Source organism: Oryctolagus cuniculus, chromosome 11 (genome assembly GCF_964237555.1).
Source record: "Oryctolagus cuniculus chromosome 11, mOryCun1.1, whole genome shotgun sequence".
NCBI classification, from domain to species: domain Eukaryota; kingdom Metazoa; phylum Chordata; class Mammalia; order Lagomorpha; family Leporidae; genus Oryctolagus; species Oryctolagus cuniculus.
The window spans coordinates 87,910,365-87,927,107 of NC_091442.1; the positions used below are offsets into that span (position 1 = coordinate 87,910,365).

Sequence of the window (16,743 nt, forward strand, 5' to 3'; positions counted from 1 at the left end):
TCACATACTTAAAGCTCTTTCTAATAAACAGGCTTAACATGGAAGCGTGCATGGTATGTGTGAAGCATAGCAAAAAGGCCAGCATATTGGGATGAATTTAGGGAAGGAGATGAAATGAGTAGAGGATGAATTCAGAGAGATAATGAGAGACAGATCACAACAGGTCCTGGAGGCCATTCTAAGAACTTTGGAGAACCTCCTGGCTGTTATCAAAAATCTAAAAAGTATTCTACAAGTATTGTTTCCACTTGCACTGCACTGTGACCCCCCCCTCTTTATTTCCATAGCCTCTGGATTAGTTTTGCCTCTATCAAAAATCTTAAGCTGCTTCATCACTTCCAAAGGCAAAGCCACCTTTGACAACTGTGTCTGACACTGTCGAACATATATTTTAGCATAAATAAAAATGCCTTTGATAATTGTAAAATATATATTGTTTTATTTTCATCCATATTAAGCTCTTTCTTCATCCCAGAATTCTGTCTACCTTTTCTGCTTGCAGATTTTCCTCTTGTTGATCTATAATTTCTTTTCATTTTCCTTTGCCAAACTTTTTACCTTACTGCAATGTGTAGCCTGATGCTTCATTCTTGCTTTTCTTCATGAGTTAATCTTGAAGACTTCACAGGTACTGTCCCTGCTCCAAATGAGTTTATACAAAATGTTATTTCTGGAAAACTGAAAATCCACTTAAATGGCTTTTAGTAATAGTAAGCTTGTGAACATGGATTGTTTAAGATGTTTCAGTATTTGAAAATGACATTTCATTCTATGCTACTGCTAATCTGTCTTAACTGGTGTTCCCTTCTGCCTAGACTGCCAACTGTTATTGTAATCCAATGGGTTAATTGATGTTCATTAGAAATGACCATAAGGCACATTGAACCCTGATCTATGTTTTATTTCAGCAGACACGGCGTTACATTGTAGCTAATATGCATTTATTATCAAATGAAATACACTATTTTTTCTAAAAATCATTTTTCTTTAAATTTTTAATTAATGCTTAACATATTCAATATGGTTTGTAGATACAATTCCACTAACATAATAATATTCTCTCTTTAACCTCTCATTTTCTCATCCTCTCCCTCTCCCTTTCCTTTCTTCTCCCTTTCTTTTTTAGTTTTGAGATAACATATTTTAAATTTACAGTACAATAAAAAGGCTTAATACATTACTGGAATAAGAAGTTTAACAAGTAAAATGCAAAAAAAAGACCCTAGTTTAGTGGGAATATAGACAATTTTTATAAGCAATAATTGAATGGAAAAATGGTCATTTCACCCTAATACAATAAATCTTATCCCTTGTAATTTATAATATAAATTTAACCTAAAGGGGAAACTTGTTGAAGTGAAATGGACAGTATGAGAAACAGTGACTTGATCAGCTCTTGTCCTGATGGTTGATGTACATTGTAATACTGTATCCATTTTAGTAATTTTTTTGTTCTGGTACCATTGATTGAACTCTGTAATTAACACACAATTATTCTTAGGTGTTTAAATTTAACTGAAAAGTGATCCCTGTTAGGAATTTGGAAAACATTATGCTGAGTGAAATAAACCAATCCTAAAGGGACAAATACCACATGTTCTCCCTGATAGGTGACAACTAACTGAGCACCAAAAAGGAAACCTGTTAAAGTGAAATGAACATTATGAGAAATGGTGACTTGATCAGCCCTCGCCCTGATTGTTGATGAACAACTTAATATGTTATTCCTCTTAGTATTTTTTTGTTTGTTCTACTTAATACTTTTGGTTGAATACTGCAGTCAATACACAATTCTTCTTAAGTGCTGAAACTTAACTGAAAAGTGATCGCTGTTAAATATAAGAGTGGGAATAAGAGAGGGAAGAGATGTGCAATTCGGGACATGCTCAAGCTGACTTACCTCAAACGGTAGAGTTAGAAACATACCAGGGGATTCCAATTCAATCCCATCAAGGTGGCATGTACCAATGCCATCTCACTAGTCCCAGTGATCAAATTGTGTTCACAATTGATCATAATGATAGGACTAAGAACCAAAGGGATCACACAAACAAGACTAGTGTCTGCAAATACTAGCTGATAGAATAAAAAAGGGAGAGAATGATCCAACATGGGAAGTGAGATACACAGCAGACCCATAGAATGGCAGATGTCCTAAATAGCACTCTGGCCTCAGAATCAGCCCTTAATGCATGTGGATCTGGCTGAAAAGCCCATGAGAGTATTTCAGGCATGGAAAGCCAAGACACTCTGAAAAAAAAAAAAAAAACCTAAATGAAAGATCTCTGCGAGTGAGATCCCAGTGGAAAGAACATGTCTTCAAAGAAGGAGGTACCTTTCTCTGAAGGGAGGAGACAACTTCCACTTTGACCATGGCCTTGTCTAAATATGATCAGAGTTGGTGAACTCAAAAGGCTTCCATAGCCTTGGCAGCTCATGACAAGAGCCTAGGGTGATTACTGATGCCATAAACAAGAGTGTCAATTTGTTAAGTCAACAACAGGAGTCACTGTGCACTTACTCCTCATGTAGGAGCTCTGTCCTTAGTGTGCTGTACATTGAGATTTAATGCTATAACTAGTACTCAAACAGTATTTTTCACTTTATGTTTCTGTGTGGGAGCAAACTGTTGAAATCTTTACTTAATGTATGCTAAACTGATCTTCTGTATATAAAGAGAATCGAAAATGAATCTTGATGTGAATGGAAGGGGAGAGGGAGTGGGAAAGGGGAGGGTTGTGAGTGGGAGGGACGTTATGGGGGGGAAGCTATTGTAATCCATAAGCTGTACTTTGGAAATTTATATTCATTAAATAAAAGTTTAAAAAAAAACTATAAGACGTGAATACCTTAAAATAAAACAGTAAATAATAAAAATAGTATTCTATATTTGAAGAAATTTAAAAGAGAGATTTTTGAATTCTCTCACCACAAGAAATGATATGCATATAAAGTCATGGATATGCCAAGTACCCTGATTTGGTGACTACATAATGCATACATATATATAAAAAATTTTATAATATAAATTTAACCTATATTTTAACTTAGTCAAATATTTGAGAGGGCAGAACAGTTTATTCCTTGATAGCAACAGGTAATTTCTCCATCATAAGTACTGTTTTACATTATAGGAAAATGCCAGTACTTCTCTATTGATTGTAGATGAAAATTTCAAATGTCAGATTAGTATACAAATTTGGATTTGGGTTTCTTCTTTTCTTCTATTGGTATCCCATGCTTTTCTTTTGTGTTACATATTTTAGTTCTCTTCACAAGAAAATTTACATTTTGGCATAAAAATGCTTAAAAAGTAAAAGAAATTGCATTTTTGTAAGAAATAACCATGCATATCATTAAGTTGCTTTTTTGACTCAAGCTATTAGAGATTCCACAATTTTGAATTAAATTCTTTTGAAATGTGTCTCTGAAATATTGTATAATAAATTCATAATCCTATTTAATTATCTGAATTTTAAAAATATGATAAAAGTTAGATTTTTTTGTGGGATCTTGGTAATATTACATGATTATTCCTTTTATTCTTCCATCTCAATATAAGAGTCTACCCTTTTTTTGCAAAGTAATATATATTCAGAAAAAAATCTTGGGTAAAATTTCTAAATCACTTCAGGATAAATTTATTAGTAAGTTCCAGATATTTTATATGCATTTTGGTTTCTTTTAAAGGTTGTCTGTTTCAATCAATTATTAAATTCCTTTTTTTTTTATTAAAAAAAAGTCTATGTGGGGCTAACATTTTGGTACAATGGTAAAGCTGCTACTTGTGACACCAGCAGTCCATGTTGGAGTGCAAGTTTAAATACTGGCTGCTGCACTTCAATCCAGTACTCAAGCTAGGGTGCCAGGGAAGGCCACAGATGGTGGCTGAAATTCCTGGCTTCTGGCTTCAGTCTGGCTCAGGCCGGGCAGTTGCTGTGGTTTGGGAAGTGAACCAACAGGTGGAAGATCTCTGTCTGTCTGTCTGTCTGTCTCTGTCTTCCTCCCTCCCTTCCTCTTCTTCCTCAGTCACTCTTCCTTTAAAATAAACAAATCTTTAAAAAAATAAATCCTAGAGGAAAAGGACAGACACAGTTGTAAAGGCTTGACACCAGTAATTGATTTTTGAAAAAAGCTACTTCAAAAGAGTATAAATAAAATTAAAAAAAGAAAAATCTTTTGTGTGTTCTAACATTGAATTGAAAAAAAGTTGTGAGAGTTTGGCAAGAAAATTGGAATGAAGCACAGCTCTCCAAGATTTAGCCTCATTGACTCCTATGTATATGATCCTCACAGAAGATATTTCACTTACTCAAGGCCTTAAACTTTATTTTCAGTTTTAAGAATTACTTATTTTAACTAACAGAGTAAGACCTACACAGAATATATATGAGTAGGCTCTAAACAGACACACACACACACACACACACACACACGTATGTACATGGAGTAGGACCTACATACACACACATATATTACACAGAATAGAACCTAGACACATACACACACACACACACACATGAACATTTAAAAAAATGCATTTATTTATTTGAAAGGCAGAGTGACAGGGAGGAAGGAAGGTCAGGAGAGAGGGAGGAAGAGAAATGGCCTCCATCTCCTGGTTCACCCCCCAAAACGACCTCAACAGTCATTGCTGTGTAGGGTTTATGCCAGGAGGCAGGAAACTTGATCACAAACTCTGTAGCCAGGACAGATTAGACATTCCAGTGTGAGATGTGCCATTGCTGGCAATGGCTTAATGTGCTGTGCCACAGTGCCTGCCTCTGAATAACATTTTCTAGATATTTAATATCCTCCATGAAGCTTTTACAGACTTCCTTGGCTGTTCTTTTCAATGCTAACTCCTGATAATTCATTTAAACAACCTTCGCAGTTTTTATTCTTATAACCACTTAGGTGCAGTTGCTAATATTTCATTGATTCTTATCCCATTGTGCTGAATTCATTTGGAAATCTAAAGTACATGTTCCAGTGGTAGAAAAATGATGACCTAATATTCTACATGCAACTTAAAGCTAGAATTACAAATTCAAAAGCATTAGAGTAGTTGAAAAATGTCCTTTCTTAAAAAAAAGGTTTTCTATCTATTCCCTGTTTAGTTAAAAATAAAACATTCAGTGTCCAATGTATATCTTTTAATATGTAATTCAATTTTCAGTTGAGACATGTCATTCAAAAATATACCTCTGAGATGTCAGTTTAAATAATAACACATTTCAGTAAGAATGTATGATATGATGAATGGAAGGGGAGAGGGAGTGGGAAAAGGGAGGGTTGCGGGTGGGAGGGACGTTATGGGGGGGAAGCCATTGTAATCCATAAGCTGTACTTTGGAAATTTATATTCACTAAATAAAAGTTAAAAAAAAAAAAGAATGTATGATACAAATGATAGTAGAAAATTTTTCTTCCAGGTGGTTTAGAATCTTTGAAAAATCTTCAGCAACTATTCGTGGACCATAATCAGTTAATTAGTACAAAAGGTCTTTGTGACACACCTACCATTATACACCTGGATTGCTCATATAATCATCTGACTGATGTTGAAGGCATTGATAATTGTGGGCTGCTCCAAATATTGAAGTTACAGGGGAATTATCTAAGTGAGGTAATTTCTTTGAATTAATTGATTTGTCATTAATACACTTTCTTTCTGATAGAAATATCGACTATTCATTTTTAAAGCAATTTTGACTATTTTTTGTTTTCTTATCAGATGCATTTGCTTTTCAATTTGCTTTTAAATCTTCCATACATTTTTCTGTTTCATAAGTGATCAACAGTTATAATATTTTATAAATAAATAAAATGTCAGTTTTCATAGTACTAAAATATAATATCTAATACATTTTCAGTTATTTTAGTGTGTGTGGGAACAAATTTATCCCTTATAAAATTCTAATTATTTTGTCATAAAATTCCTTTAATAAAGAATATTAAAATTATGAAATTAATGAACAGAAATTGTATTTACATTAAAAGTCTCCTTTAGTGGCATTGATGATAAAGAACTTATCTGTAATTTTGATGGATTTTATATTTTTAAATTTACTTAAAAGACAAAGTATTTTGAATACTACAAACTAATGAGCCAAATTTAATTATAGCTTCCGTCCTTGGATAATCATGTTCTACTAAGGGAATTATACTTGGATGATAATAGCATTTCAGCTGTGGAAGCATTTTCTTCATATTGGCTGCCTTTATTACAAAATCTTACTATCTCTCAAAACAGGTAAATGCATACACTGTTTAAGCAACACATTCCGTGAAGGATTGCTTAAAATAAATATGTGATGTTTATATACAACTGGAAAAGCTGCGTTTCTCCAGCAATTCAATGGGAATGCATCAGACTAACTTAGGACATAAATTACAAAGATAACCTTAAACATTTTGAGATATTAGAGGGATGTTATGTCATAACCTAGAAGTTTAGCAGAATTTTAGTTATTGATTTATCTTCCTCATTTTGTTTCTTCTCAAAGATGTACTTGTAGAACTCAGGGTAGCTTTGTTTATAATTGTAAAGAATATAGTTCCCCGGAAAATACAGGAGGTAGTTAATCTAATTCAGAAGGATGTCTCATTCGTTCAAATGGTACCTATTAAGTCTTAGGGAAAATAAAAAAAAGATTTTTAACCTGCTCTCAACTTGCATATCTTTTGTAACTGTTAAGATAGATTTAAATTTGATTTCCCTAGGGATATAAAGTAACACTTGAAAAAAAATACCTTAACATTAAACTGAAATGTGTACCTGTCCCACAAAATCCATTTGAGACCACCAAACATCTGGATCCTTGCAAAGAATAACTGTCTAAAACCAAAACAGGAGCAGAATACATGTAACTCCCCCTCTGCTTACTATTTAATTGAGAACTGTTTACTCTAATAAGATTAATTTGTTCATCAAAGGCACATGGAGTGGAATAAGAGGAACCACCTTTAACAAGAAATCGCTTCTTTGGGTTAGACTATGCTTACAAAACAAGTGAATAAAGACAGTCTAACGTGTATCTGTGTATCTCCATTATTTCCCAAAACATATGCAAAGTTATCTCTCAATCTCGGCCACAATAGTGCTTGCACTATGAGCATGTATGTTCTAGACTATTTGGCTTTCACATACGAAACTTTGATGATTGAAAACTGAATCTGTGTTAAAAAAAAAAATTCCCTTAAATTGTTTTAATCAGATCTAAGATATGAAAGTTCAACTGTGTTTATATTTGCTCCTTGAACTAGCTCCAACAGAAGCACTGTGTAAGAATTTGGCTATCTATACACACACTGGATTTTTTCAGAATATTTTCCAGGTAGCAAATATAATTTTAAAATGAAATATTTAGCTGTGTTTTGACCATACACAATAAACCACTCAGGAATTGATATACATAGCACATTTTACAGAACTGATCTCAAACCGTATTAATAAGCTTTAAAAATACTTAAAGAGATCAAAAATATTTAAATCATGAATGTATTATGAAAATAGTAACTTTAATTTATTTGGGCAATTTAAATAAAGAAATATTCTATGCCTAAAATTTAAATAATACTATCTGATAGACTTTAATGCTATCAATCTGATATAATCCAATATCAACCTAGCGGATATTATATAAATTAGTGTACTAATTTTTTATAATTGAAAAAGATGATTGATATAATTATTGCAAATGATCCCTATTTTAATTTTGTTTGACTAGCCTTATAACATTGGAATATTGGCCTGGGATTTGATATTTTGAGATATTAAAAAACACATGCTATATATCCTTCAAAAATATTTAGGGATAAAAGAACTCAATATTTTATCTGTACAAAAAGTATAATTATTATTTAATATGCACAACACTTGCTTATATTTGACAGTTTTGGTGGGGGGTCTCTCAAAGTTCTTTACACAGGTAACGGTCTGCTGTTTCTGAGAGGATGAAGGGAGAAGGCCTAAGGGCATCAGGGAAAAGTGATGAAAATTGACATAGAATAGTAAAATTTTTCCTTTGTAACATAGTTTAAAAATGATCACCAATCTAAAGATTTTTTTTTAACACAAGCTAAATACCCTTAACTATGGAACTTAACCATCTTAACATTATGCTTTTATATGTGCATTGACTCCTAAAGAATCATATCAAGTTTGATAAAACAGAGTCAGCCCATCTGGGATTGAAGTTTTAATCTATGGCTTATCAGTAAATTGATGTTGAACAACTCTCTCCTCAGTATTTAAGCCTCGTTCCCCCCACTCACCGCCCACGTATAAAAATGTAATGATGCCTACTTTATCCATTCCTTGGACTTTAATGATGATACAAACAAAATGTAGGTGAAGTCATTTTGCTATTTTGAGAAACATTTTAAAAATATGATACTTGGTTTTGTAGTTGGCCTAGCCTTTAAATTGCATATATTTTCCCTTAATTTTTGATAAATATTTTCATCACAAGGAAGGAATTATGTATCCATATGTTTTTTTTTTCCTAACAAATGGAATACATATAAAGAATGGTACTTAGTACATATTGTTTGAAATATTTGTTTCATCCAGACTTCTGTTTTAAATTTTCATTAGGACATGTGACTGTTTTAAGTTTGACTCAGTGGAGCCCTGACTGGAAGACTCCCTGGCTTCATATAACTTTCTACTTCCATGAGACTCTAAATAGGAGCAGAAAATGGAAACTATTACCCATTGGCTGCTCATTGTACAAATCTTTTGCTTTTTGTCATCTTTGAAATTTATATCTTTTTAATGCCCAGGGCTAATGTGACAAGGTCAAATGGTATTAGGTTTTCACTAATGTCCTTTGTCTTTCTGGTTTGAATTTTCTTGGAAAAAAATATACACAGAATGTCAGTAAAAGGAAAAGTTCTAGAGGTTTAAATAAAGGATTCCACTATTAGGTTTCCACCATCCTAATGAATAGTCATAAAGGTGAATGGATAGCCTGTTTTCTTGATTAAAATTTCAAAAGAGAAAAGGGGCATTATTTTAAATCATGGTTAGCCAAAAAGACAAAATCCAATAATATTACAAAAATATTTGGTCAAAGCATTAATTTCTTGGATTTTTTTTTTGCAAAGAGAATTTTTGTTGATATTTAACGCTAAAACTATTGATGATTTTCATTTGATGTCTCACATAACCTGTGTGTCACTAAATCACTTACTGATTTAAAAATGAAGTACTTGAAAAGAGACAAAAATATATCCTGAAAGTCTTAATGTATCATTAGCTATGAATATTTCAAAATCCCTTAAGTAGAAGGATGAAGACTTAGTAGAAACATAGTATATGCAAGTAAGAATTTTCTTGTTAATGAATACACTTAGATTTTTGCTTAAAATTTTAAATCTAGAATTAGCAAATATCATAGATTTAAATTCACTAATTATGTACCAACAGATTTTCAGTTTTTCCCTTTCTCCTCTCATCTCTCCTTTACTTCCTACAGCTCCACTTTGTCTCTCCATCTTCCTTTACTTCCTGTTCCTTCCTTCCTCAAGTAAATTTAACCTTTATGTAAAAATAGTGAAGTGTAGGTATAAATATAATAATGGCCATTATTTTCTCAGTGTTTCTTTTATTAAATTGGATTTTTCCTTTAGAAATTATTTTCATGGGGCAGTATTATATAGGTTTGATATGAATAGTAATTTTGTACCTAGGATTGGCAACATTTAGCAAGATCTCCTTCCAGCCTTGATATTTAGGCTATTTTTTTTTTCCTTCATCAGGGGTATCTTCTTTCTCTCTGCTAATGCAGAACAGAATAATACAAGAGAGGAGTCAAGGTCAATTTCAAGGGTTAGTCTAATGCCAGATCCGTGAGGCTTCCAGTCATAGTGTTACTCTGTGAGCTTCTGACCTTGGAATAACAGGGCGTTTTGTTTTGTTTTGTTTTAACCATGGCAGGGGAATTGTAGAAATACAGAGATGAAAAACTGTGACAGGACAACTGGAGGACAGTATTAGAAATAGGAAAGCAAAAGAAATACAAATTTATACATTCTTTTAAAAATTTTTTTGCCAGAGATACAACTTTGGATTAAGTATATTTTGAAGAGTTGTGTGATTTCAACATTTATTGGAAGGGATGATTCACTATATTTTTTAAATTATAAAGAAAATATATTTTATGCAAAAAGGCTTTGCTTTGTGTAAGATTCAGATATGCTGACTTAACTTTAATCTCTAAATAACTACAGTGATTGATTATGTTACAGAGTAAGCCTGGCCTTCTCTTGGCTAGATATGCAAAGAAACTAAAGTTAATTTTCCTTTCTTAACTTCATAACTTTTGTTTCCAGTGATATACATATTTTTCAAATGATTTATGTGTCTTGCTTGAATTTATGTTTTAGAAATGTTAACTTACAGTTACATAAATTATAACAATTATTACTTAAAATTAGTTTTAAAAAGTTTTAAGCAGTATTTATTATTAGAATATTAACATGCATAATTAATAACATTGTTTTAAATATCCATTATGTCTGCCAATTTTAAGCCTATTCTGTTTGTAAAATATTTTATAACATTTTCTTGGTTTCATGTCTTGTACGTTGAACATATCTCCAATTTGCAATTAAGCCCACTGTAACTTTGAATATTTACATCACTTAGATTGGTTTTAGTGTACTGCAATCTAATAAACATGCATTTTTAAAACTGAAAAACAAAGCCAAAGATTCTAATCAGTAATGGTGTTGAAAAGTCAAAATAAGCTTTTTCTTCATGTTTGTGCCCTAAAGATTTAAGTAATGTATTTAAGACAGGGAGAAAAATAGATAATATAAATTTTCTGTAAATTTGGCCTCAATAAGAAACAAAATAATAACAAGAAGTCACTTATTGTTATTTAAATGATAAATACATAAAGTCTATTTGTGATTGAATTTCACAATTCTGTAGTAATTTCTCTTTTAAAATAAATAGAAATTTTATGTTATAAATTCTTAGTTTTATAATTGTTGGTTATCTAGTAAATATTTAATAAATTATAATTGTATATATAATTATATAAACTATGGAATTATACATTTGTATTGCTGTATAGTTACATTGATAATAGTAACAACAATCCAATTTAAAATTTTTATGAATTCTGTATTTTTGTTTTCAGTTTGACAAAAATTGTACCACTTTTTCATTTTGTTTCCTTGGAAAAGCTAGACTTCAGCAACAATTGTCTTTCTGGTAAGTTTACAGCAGTGTACAATATGTTAAACAATAGGCTTTGGAGTTTCTGTTCCAAATATGATAAGGAGTTACTTTGAATATATATGTGTTAATGGCATTTATAAAAAAAAAATCTGTATGACATACATGCTGATATTATTCAGTTAAACTATCCTTTCCACTTTTAAAATCATAGCACTTCCAAATCTTGATTTTTAGGCCTAGACAAATGTCCCAATTATATATTTATTTAAAAGTCATATGTATATCTCCCAGGAAATGAATAGAATAATGAAAGTAAGTAAACAAACATGTCTAACTTCATTCCTAGGAGGTATACAAGAGTCATGAACTGAATTATTGCATCTGCCCCCCATACACATCCATTCCTAATCTAGATACAACTAGTCTGACTTTGTCATTATAGGTTAATTTTGTCTTTATGTTTATGGAATCAACCATCCTGTTGTTTGTCTTCAGCTTTCCTTGCTCTGTATTCATATGACATTCCACTATATTGTTTTTATCAGTATTTATTCTTTCTTGTAATTGTTGAAATATATTAATATATCACAGTTTGTTTTTCCATTCACCCCAATGATCAGGATTTAGATTGTTTAAGATTTGAGGCTACTGTGAATATAACTTTGTTTTAAAAATTCTTGTACATTTTTTTTTTTGTGGACTTCTCTTGGTCAAGTGTTTAAGATAAAATAGTTGTGTGTGTGTGTGTGTGTTTAACTTTAAAAGAAACTAAAAAAAAAAAAAAAAAAAACAAAACAAAAAACATTTTCCAAAGTTGTTGTAGTATTTTACAGCCCTGTCAGTAATGTGTGAAATTTCCAAATGCTCCATTCTGGAGTATTTAGTGTTTTGTTGTAGTAACTCACTGTGGTTTTAATTGACATTTTGCTGATAAAGTCATTTAGCTTTGTCCACATGTTCTTTGGTGGTTTCTGTATCTTATTGTGTCTGTCTATTCAAGTGTCCCATAATTTTAAAGTATTGGTTATTTGCCTCTTATTGATTTATAGATATTCTTTATATATTCTGGAAAAAAAATCTTTGTCAGATATATGCCACGTAAATACTTTCTCCCAACTCTGTTTTACCTATTGATTTTATGAATTGTATATTTACATGAGCAGATGTTTTTAGTTTTGATGAAGTATTTCTTACATAGTTATTTTTATAGTTATTTTTCTCTATGTCTTTTGTAATAAATATTTTCCACCCACAGATGGGAAAGATAATTTCCTATGCTTTCTTTTAGAAGTTTTGTTCTTTTAATTTTTCCAATAAAGTCTGATTCATCTTAAATTAATTTTTACATATTATGTGAAGTAAATATTGAGTTCATTTTATATGAATATGCAGTTGTTCTAGCAACACTTGTTAAATAAGCTTTTTTCATCACTGGGTTGCTTTGGCATCCATCTTGTAAAATGTTGTTTTATGTTTGGTTCACTTTGGGATGTGCTTCTTTTAACTGCTTCCCTCTTTATAATGCTTCATATATTCCTGTTTATTTAAGTATAGAATAAATTTAACTGTATGTGGTCCATTGTAGAGAATATTCTTTACTGATTCTGTACGTTGTCTTCATTTAAAATATGTTATATTCTGGTAGGAGTTAATTTATGGTTTTGTTTCTATCAGTCGTCATTGCATTCTGTCTTTTAGCATGTCATTTTAGTTTGCAAGTTTAGTGCATTTCTCTACTGCAGGGAGTGGTGTCCATGCCTAATGCATAGTATTTCTGGGTACTATCTGAATCACTGAGATGCTCATTTAGGTCTGGTGCATGGGAGGCTGCAACTCCAATGCCTATCATTGCTGCATGAACTTAAGCATTAACTTGGGACTCTTATCCCTACTGCAAGTGGTCTCTGCAAGGTTTTGCAATCTTGTTCAATGTGTGTGACAAGTAGCACTTTTCCAAGGATATATGATCAGTCTTCATACAGGTTTCACAATGGTCTCTCTCCAACATACACATACAGCTTTTTAAAGTACTTTTCACCACAAATCCTAGCTTCGGTTTTACCTCCTTTAGTTTTACCCTCTCAGCTCAGCAAAGTAGACTCTGAGGCTCTTTTTTATGGCTTGGAAATAGTAACATGCCTCCAGGTAGAAAACTACTGCGATTGTGGAGTGATTGCATGTTCACCTCGAATACTTCACATCCTTTAGTGTCAGACTTAAAAATAGGTGCTTTATCTATATATTGACTTGTTTGATGATTGTTTTCTGTAGAAAAGTACTTCATTGTAAATTGTTGCATACTGTACTCTAGATTTATTTATTTGCTGATTTTACTTTTGAAAGTATAATAGTGTCATGTAGTTCTTTTAAAAGGTATATGTTCAACTTTATCGTCTATCCTATTATCTTAGATTTTACTTCTTCAGATTCTATACTTAAAATCTGGTATAAACTGTCCTGAATCCTTTATGCACATTATTTAATCCTATGATCTTCAGTTGTATAGCAGAGTGAGTTCACACAACTACAAGATTGTAGAAACACATAAGAGTAGCTTGTGTTCTCAAAACCATCTCCTTTAAAATTCATATGATATTCTGTAAGCAAAATAAAAATATTTTCCTTTAAAATCTTACAAAAAATAAAATATTCCTTGATTTATGATTTTTACTTGTGATACCTTCTGTAAAATGATTCTGTTTATATTCTATAGATCTTACAAGTCTCATAAAATGTTTTGAAGCATGCTGTTCTCTCCGTGAATTATCTGTCACTGGAAACCCACTTCTTCAAGAAATAAACTGGAGGTAAAGCAGCACTGTTGTATAATAAGCTTTATTATAGTTGCATAAAACACAATTTGGTGGAGATTATAAAGATTAAATACTGAGGAAGAATTAATTTAAAATTTCAAAAATTATTTTTTTTAATTTGGTGAAGATAGTGTTAAAAACTCTTCAACCTAAAATAAATTCTTGCATGTATGTGAGTTAGCATAAATTTAAAATTATAATTGTGATCCAAATCATTAACTATGTGACATGTTTAGAATGATATTAACATGGTTTTGAAATTTATAGAAGATATGTGTTGAGAAATCTTTCTTCAATATTGTCTGAATCACATAGCATGCTACTTTAATTATTTTATTTCTGATAGTAATTTAATTTTGTTTCATTTTCGTGAGAGTGAATGTTAGTATCTATTTAAAAGTATGTATGATAAGCATGTGTGAACTCATTTCTGTCTTTAGAATACTAAAGTACTTAGATATAAGCCAAGAACATTTTTCTGTAATTTTTTTTAAGTTTTTTTTTCTTAGAAAAAAGCTTCTTTAATTTAAAATTCTAGGGTGAGGATGATTGGCAATAATGTGTTGTATATTTCAAACTAGCTGTGATATAGAATTTTGAATGCTTACCACATAAGAAATTACATATTTTCGATGTGATGAATATTCTAAATTACCCTGATTTGATCATTACATATTATATACAAATATAAAAATGTGACACAGTCCTTATAAATATGTATTATTATTATGTATTAATTAAAAATAAAGATACTCAGGCTGGCGCCATGGCTCAATAGGCTAATCCTCCGCCTGCGGCGCCGGCACACTGGGTTCTAGTCCCGGTCAGGGCACCTGATTATGTCCCGGTTGCCCCTCTTCCAGTCCAGCTCTCTGCTGTGGCCTGGGAAGGCAGTGGAGGATGGCCCAAGTCCTTGGGCCCTGCACCCACATGGGAGACCAGGAGAGGCACCTGGCTCCTGGCTTCAGATCAGTGCGATGCGCCGGCTGCAGCGCACCAGCCACGGCGGCCATTGGAGGGTGAACCAACGGCAAAGGAAGACCTTTCTCTCTGTCACTCTCCCTCACTGTCCACCCTGCCTGTCAAAAAAAAAAAAAAAAGATTTAAAAAAACATAAAGATACTCTCATAGTATACTAACAATATTTAACCCCCTGATTCACCAGTGTTTTATTTTATTACTAGCTATTTTACAATACATTAGATATAATTAATTCAATCCTTTTTATTTCAGTAATCTGATCACTGTATACTTTGATATAGTCTCATAGGTTTACTCAGCTTTGCTTTTATTGAAGCACTTAGCTCTATACATTATTAGTGTTCACAAAATTAGGGAAAAAATTTAACCTTTTTTTCAGATAATTTTTTTACCTCTTTGTCCCCTATTCTATCATACTAGGTCAGAAATTTCAATATTAGACCCCTAGATATTATCCTAGGAGCTGCTTTTTTTATTTTTTTTTTATTTTTTTTGACAGGCAGAGTGGACAGTGAGAAAGAGAGACAGAGAGAAAGGTCTTCCTTTGCCGTTGGTTCACCCTCCAATGGCCGCTGCGGCCGGCGCACTGCGCTGATCTGAAGCCAGGAGTCAGGTGCTTCTCCTGGTCTCCCATGGGGTGCAGGGCCCAAGCACTTGGGCCATCCTCCTCTGCACTCCTGGGCCACAGCAGAGAGCTGGCCTGGAAGAGGGGCAACCAGGACAGAATCCGGTGCCCCCACCAGGACTAGAAGCCTGTGTGCCGACGCCATAGGTGGAGGATTAGCCTAGTGAGCCGCGGTGCCAGCCGCTTTTGTTCTGTTCCTTTATTTGTGTTTTTTTCTCTTTCTGTACTTCACTCAATAGTTTCTGTTGGTGTGTCTGCAAGCCTGGCCAATTTGTTCAGGCAGTGACCATGCATTTATGAACAAAGCATAGACAGGGAGGAATAGTAATTGAAAAACAGTGTCTGTGTGACACCTGATCCTGGGGCGGAAGCAGGTGACCCTTTACCCTGATTTGGTGTCTGCAATATATAGTGATGTTCAGGAAGAACATGGTTCTGCTGACATGCACGGAGTATAATACATCTTACAGAAGAATTAAGTCTGATTGTGTCTAGAACTCCTACGTCTGACTTAATCTGCCTATAGAACAAGCTAAGACAGTTTAGGAAATGGTCTGTCCCATTTTGTCAGAGGCCTCTACGACCTCTGACACTGTATTTCCAGGTGTATTGATTTCCCAGGCTTTTTAGTTGGACTTTGGTGAAGAAGATAGCATTTTGCACCAAGTCAAACACAACCATAATTTACTACTCATCGATAATTTGTGTATCACAGAAGTTGTGTATGTTTCCTCAGAAAGTCTGTTTTTTCTTCTTTTGCAAAGCTCAGTTTCCACATACATTTCTAATGTTCACTCTGTTCTCTAGGAAAACATAGTGGGATTCCACATATTGCAGAACAAAACATGTCAACTTCTGGTTTATAAATGCCTTGTCTGGTGTACTTTATTGTGTAGCATAGAGGAGAGAATATAACCCATTACAGCAGTTCAGAAATATCTTCGTTGTCAACTGGAAACCTGTCTTGAGTACAAAATTTAAACAAATGTAGACCTACTAAACCAGAACCTTGAGATGATTCTCAGTGGTTTGTGTTCTTAACAAGTCATTTATATGATTCTGTTGCACATTAAGTTTAGAAATCATTGTCTTTTTAAACAAAGACATTCTGCTCCTGACTCTATACTG

At 32.7% G+C, this 16,743-nt stretch overlaps 1 protein-coding gene across 13 annotated transcripts in view; it reads left to right on the forward strand.

Annotated features, from left to right (window-relative positions):
* LRRIQ1 (leucine rich repeats and IQ motif containing 1) overlaps nt 1-16,743 on the forward strand; it is a 239,590-nt gene that overhangs the window by 66,015 nt on the left and 156,832 nt on the right. For all 13 annotated transcript variants that reach the window (XR_516764.4, XR_007919512.2, XR_007919513.2 and 10 more), the window contains exons 11-14: nt 5,435-5,628; nt 6,128-6,255; nt 11,156-11,229; nt 13,910-14,003. Coding sequence is in view for 10 of the 13 variants with exons in the window: in XM_008256853.4 (XP_008255075.2) it covers nt 5,435-5,628; nt 6,128-6,255; nt 11,156-11,229; nt 13,910-14,003 (490 nt within the window). In the remaining 3 variants the exon portion in view is untranslated. The remainder of the gene's footprint in view (nt 1-5,434; nt 5,629-6,127; nt 6,256-11,155; nt 11,230-13,909; nt 14,004-16,743) is intronic.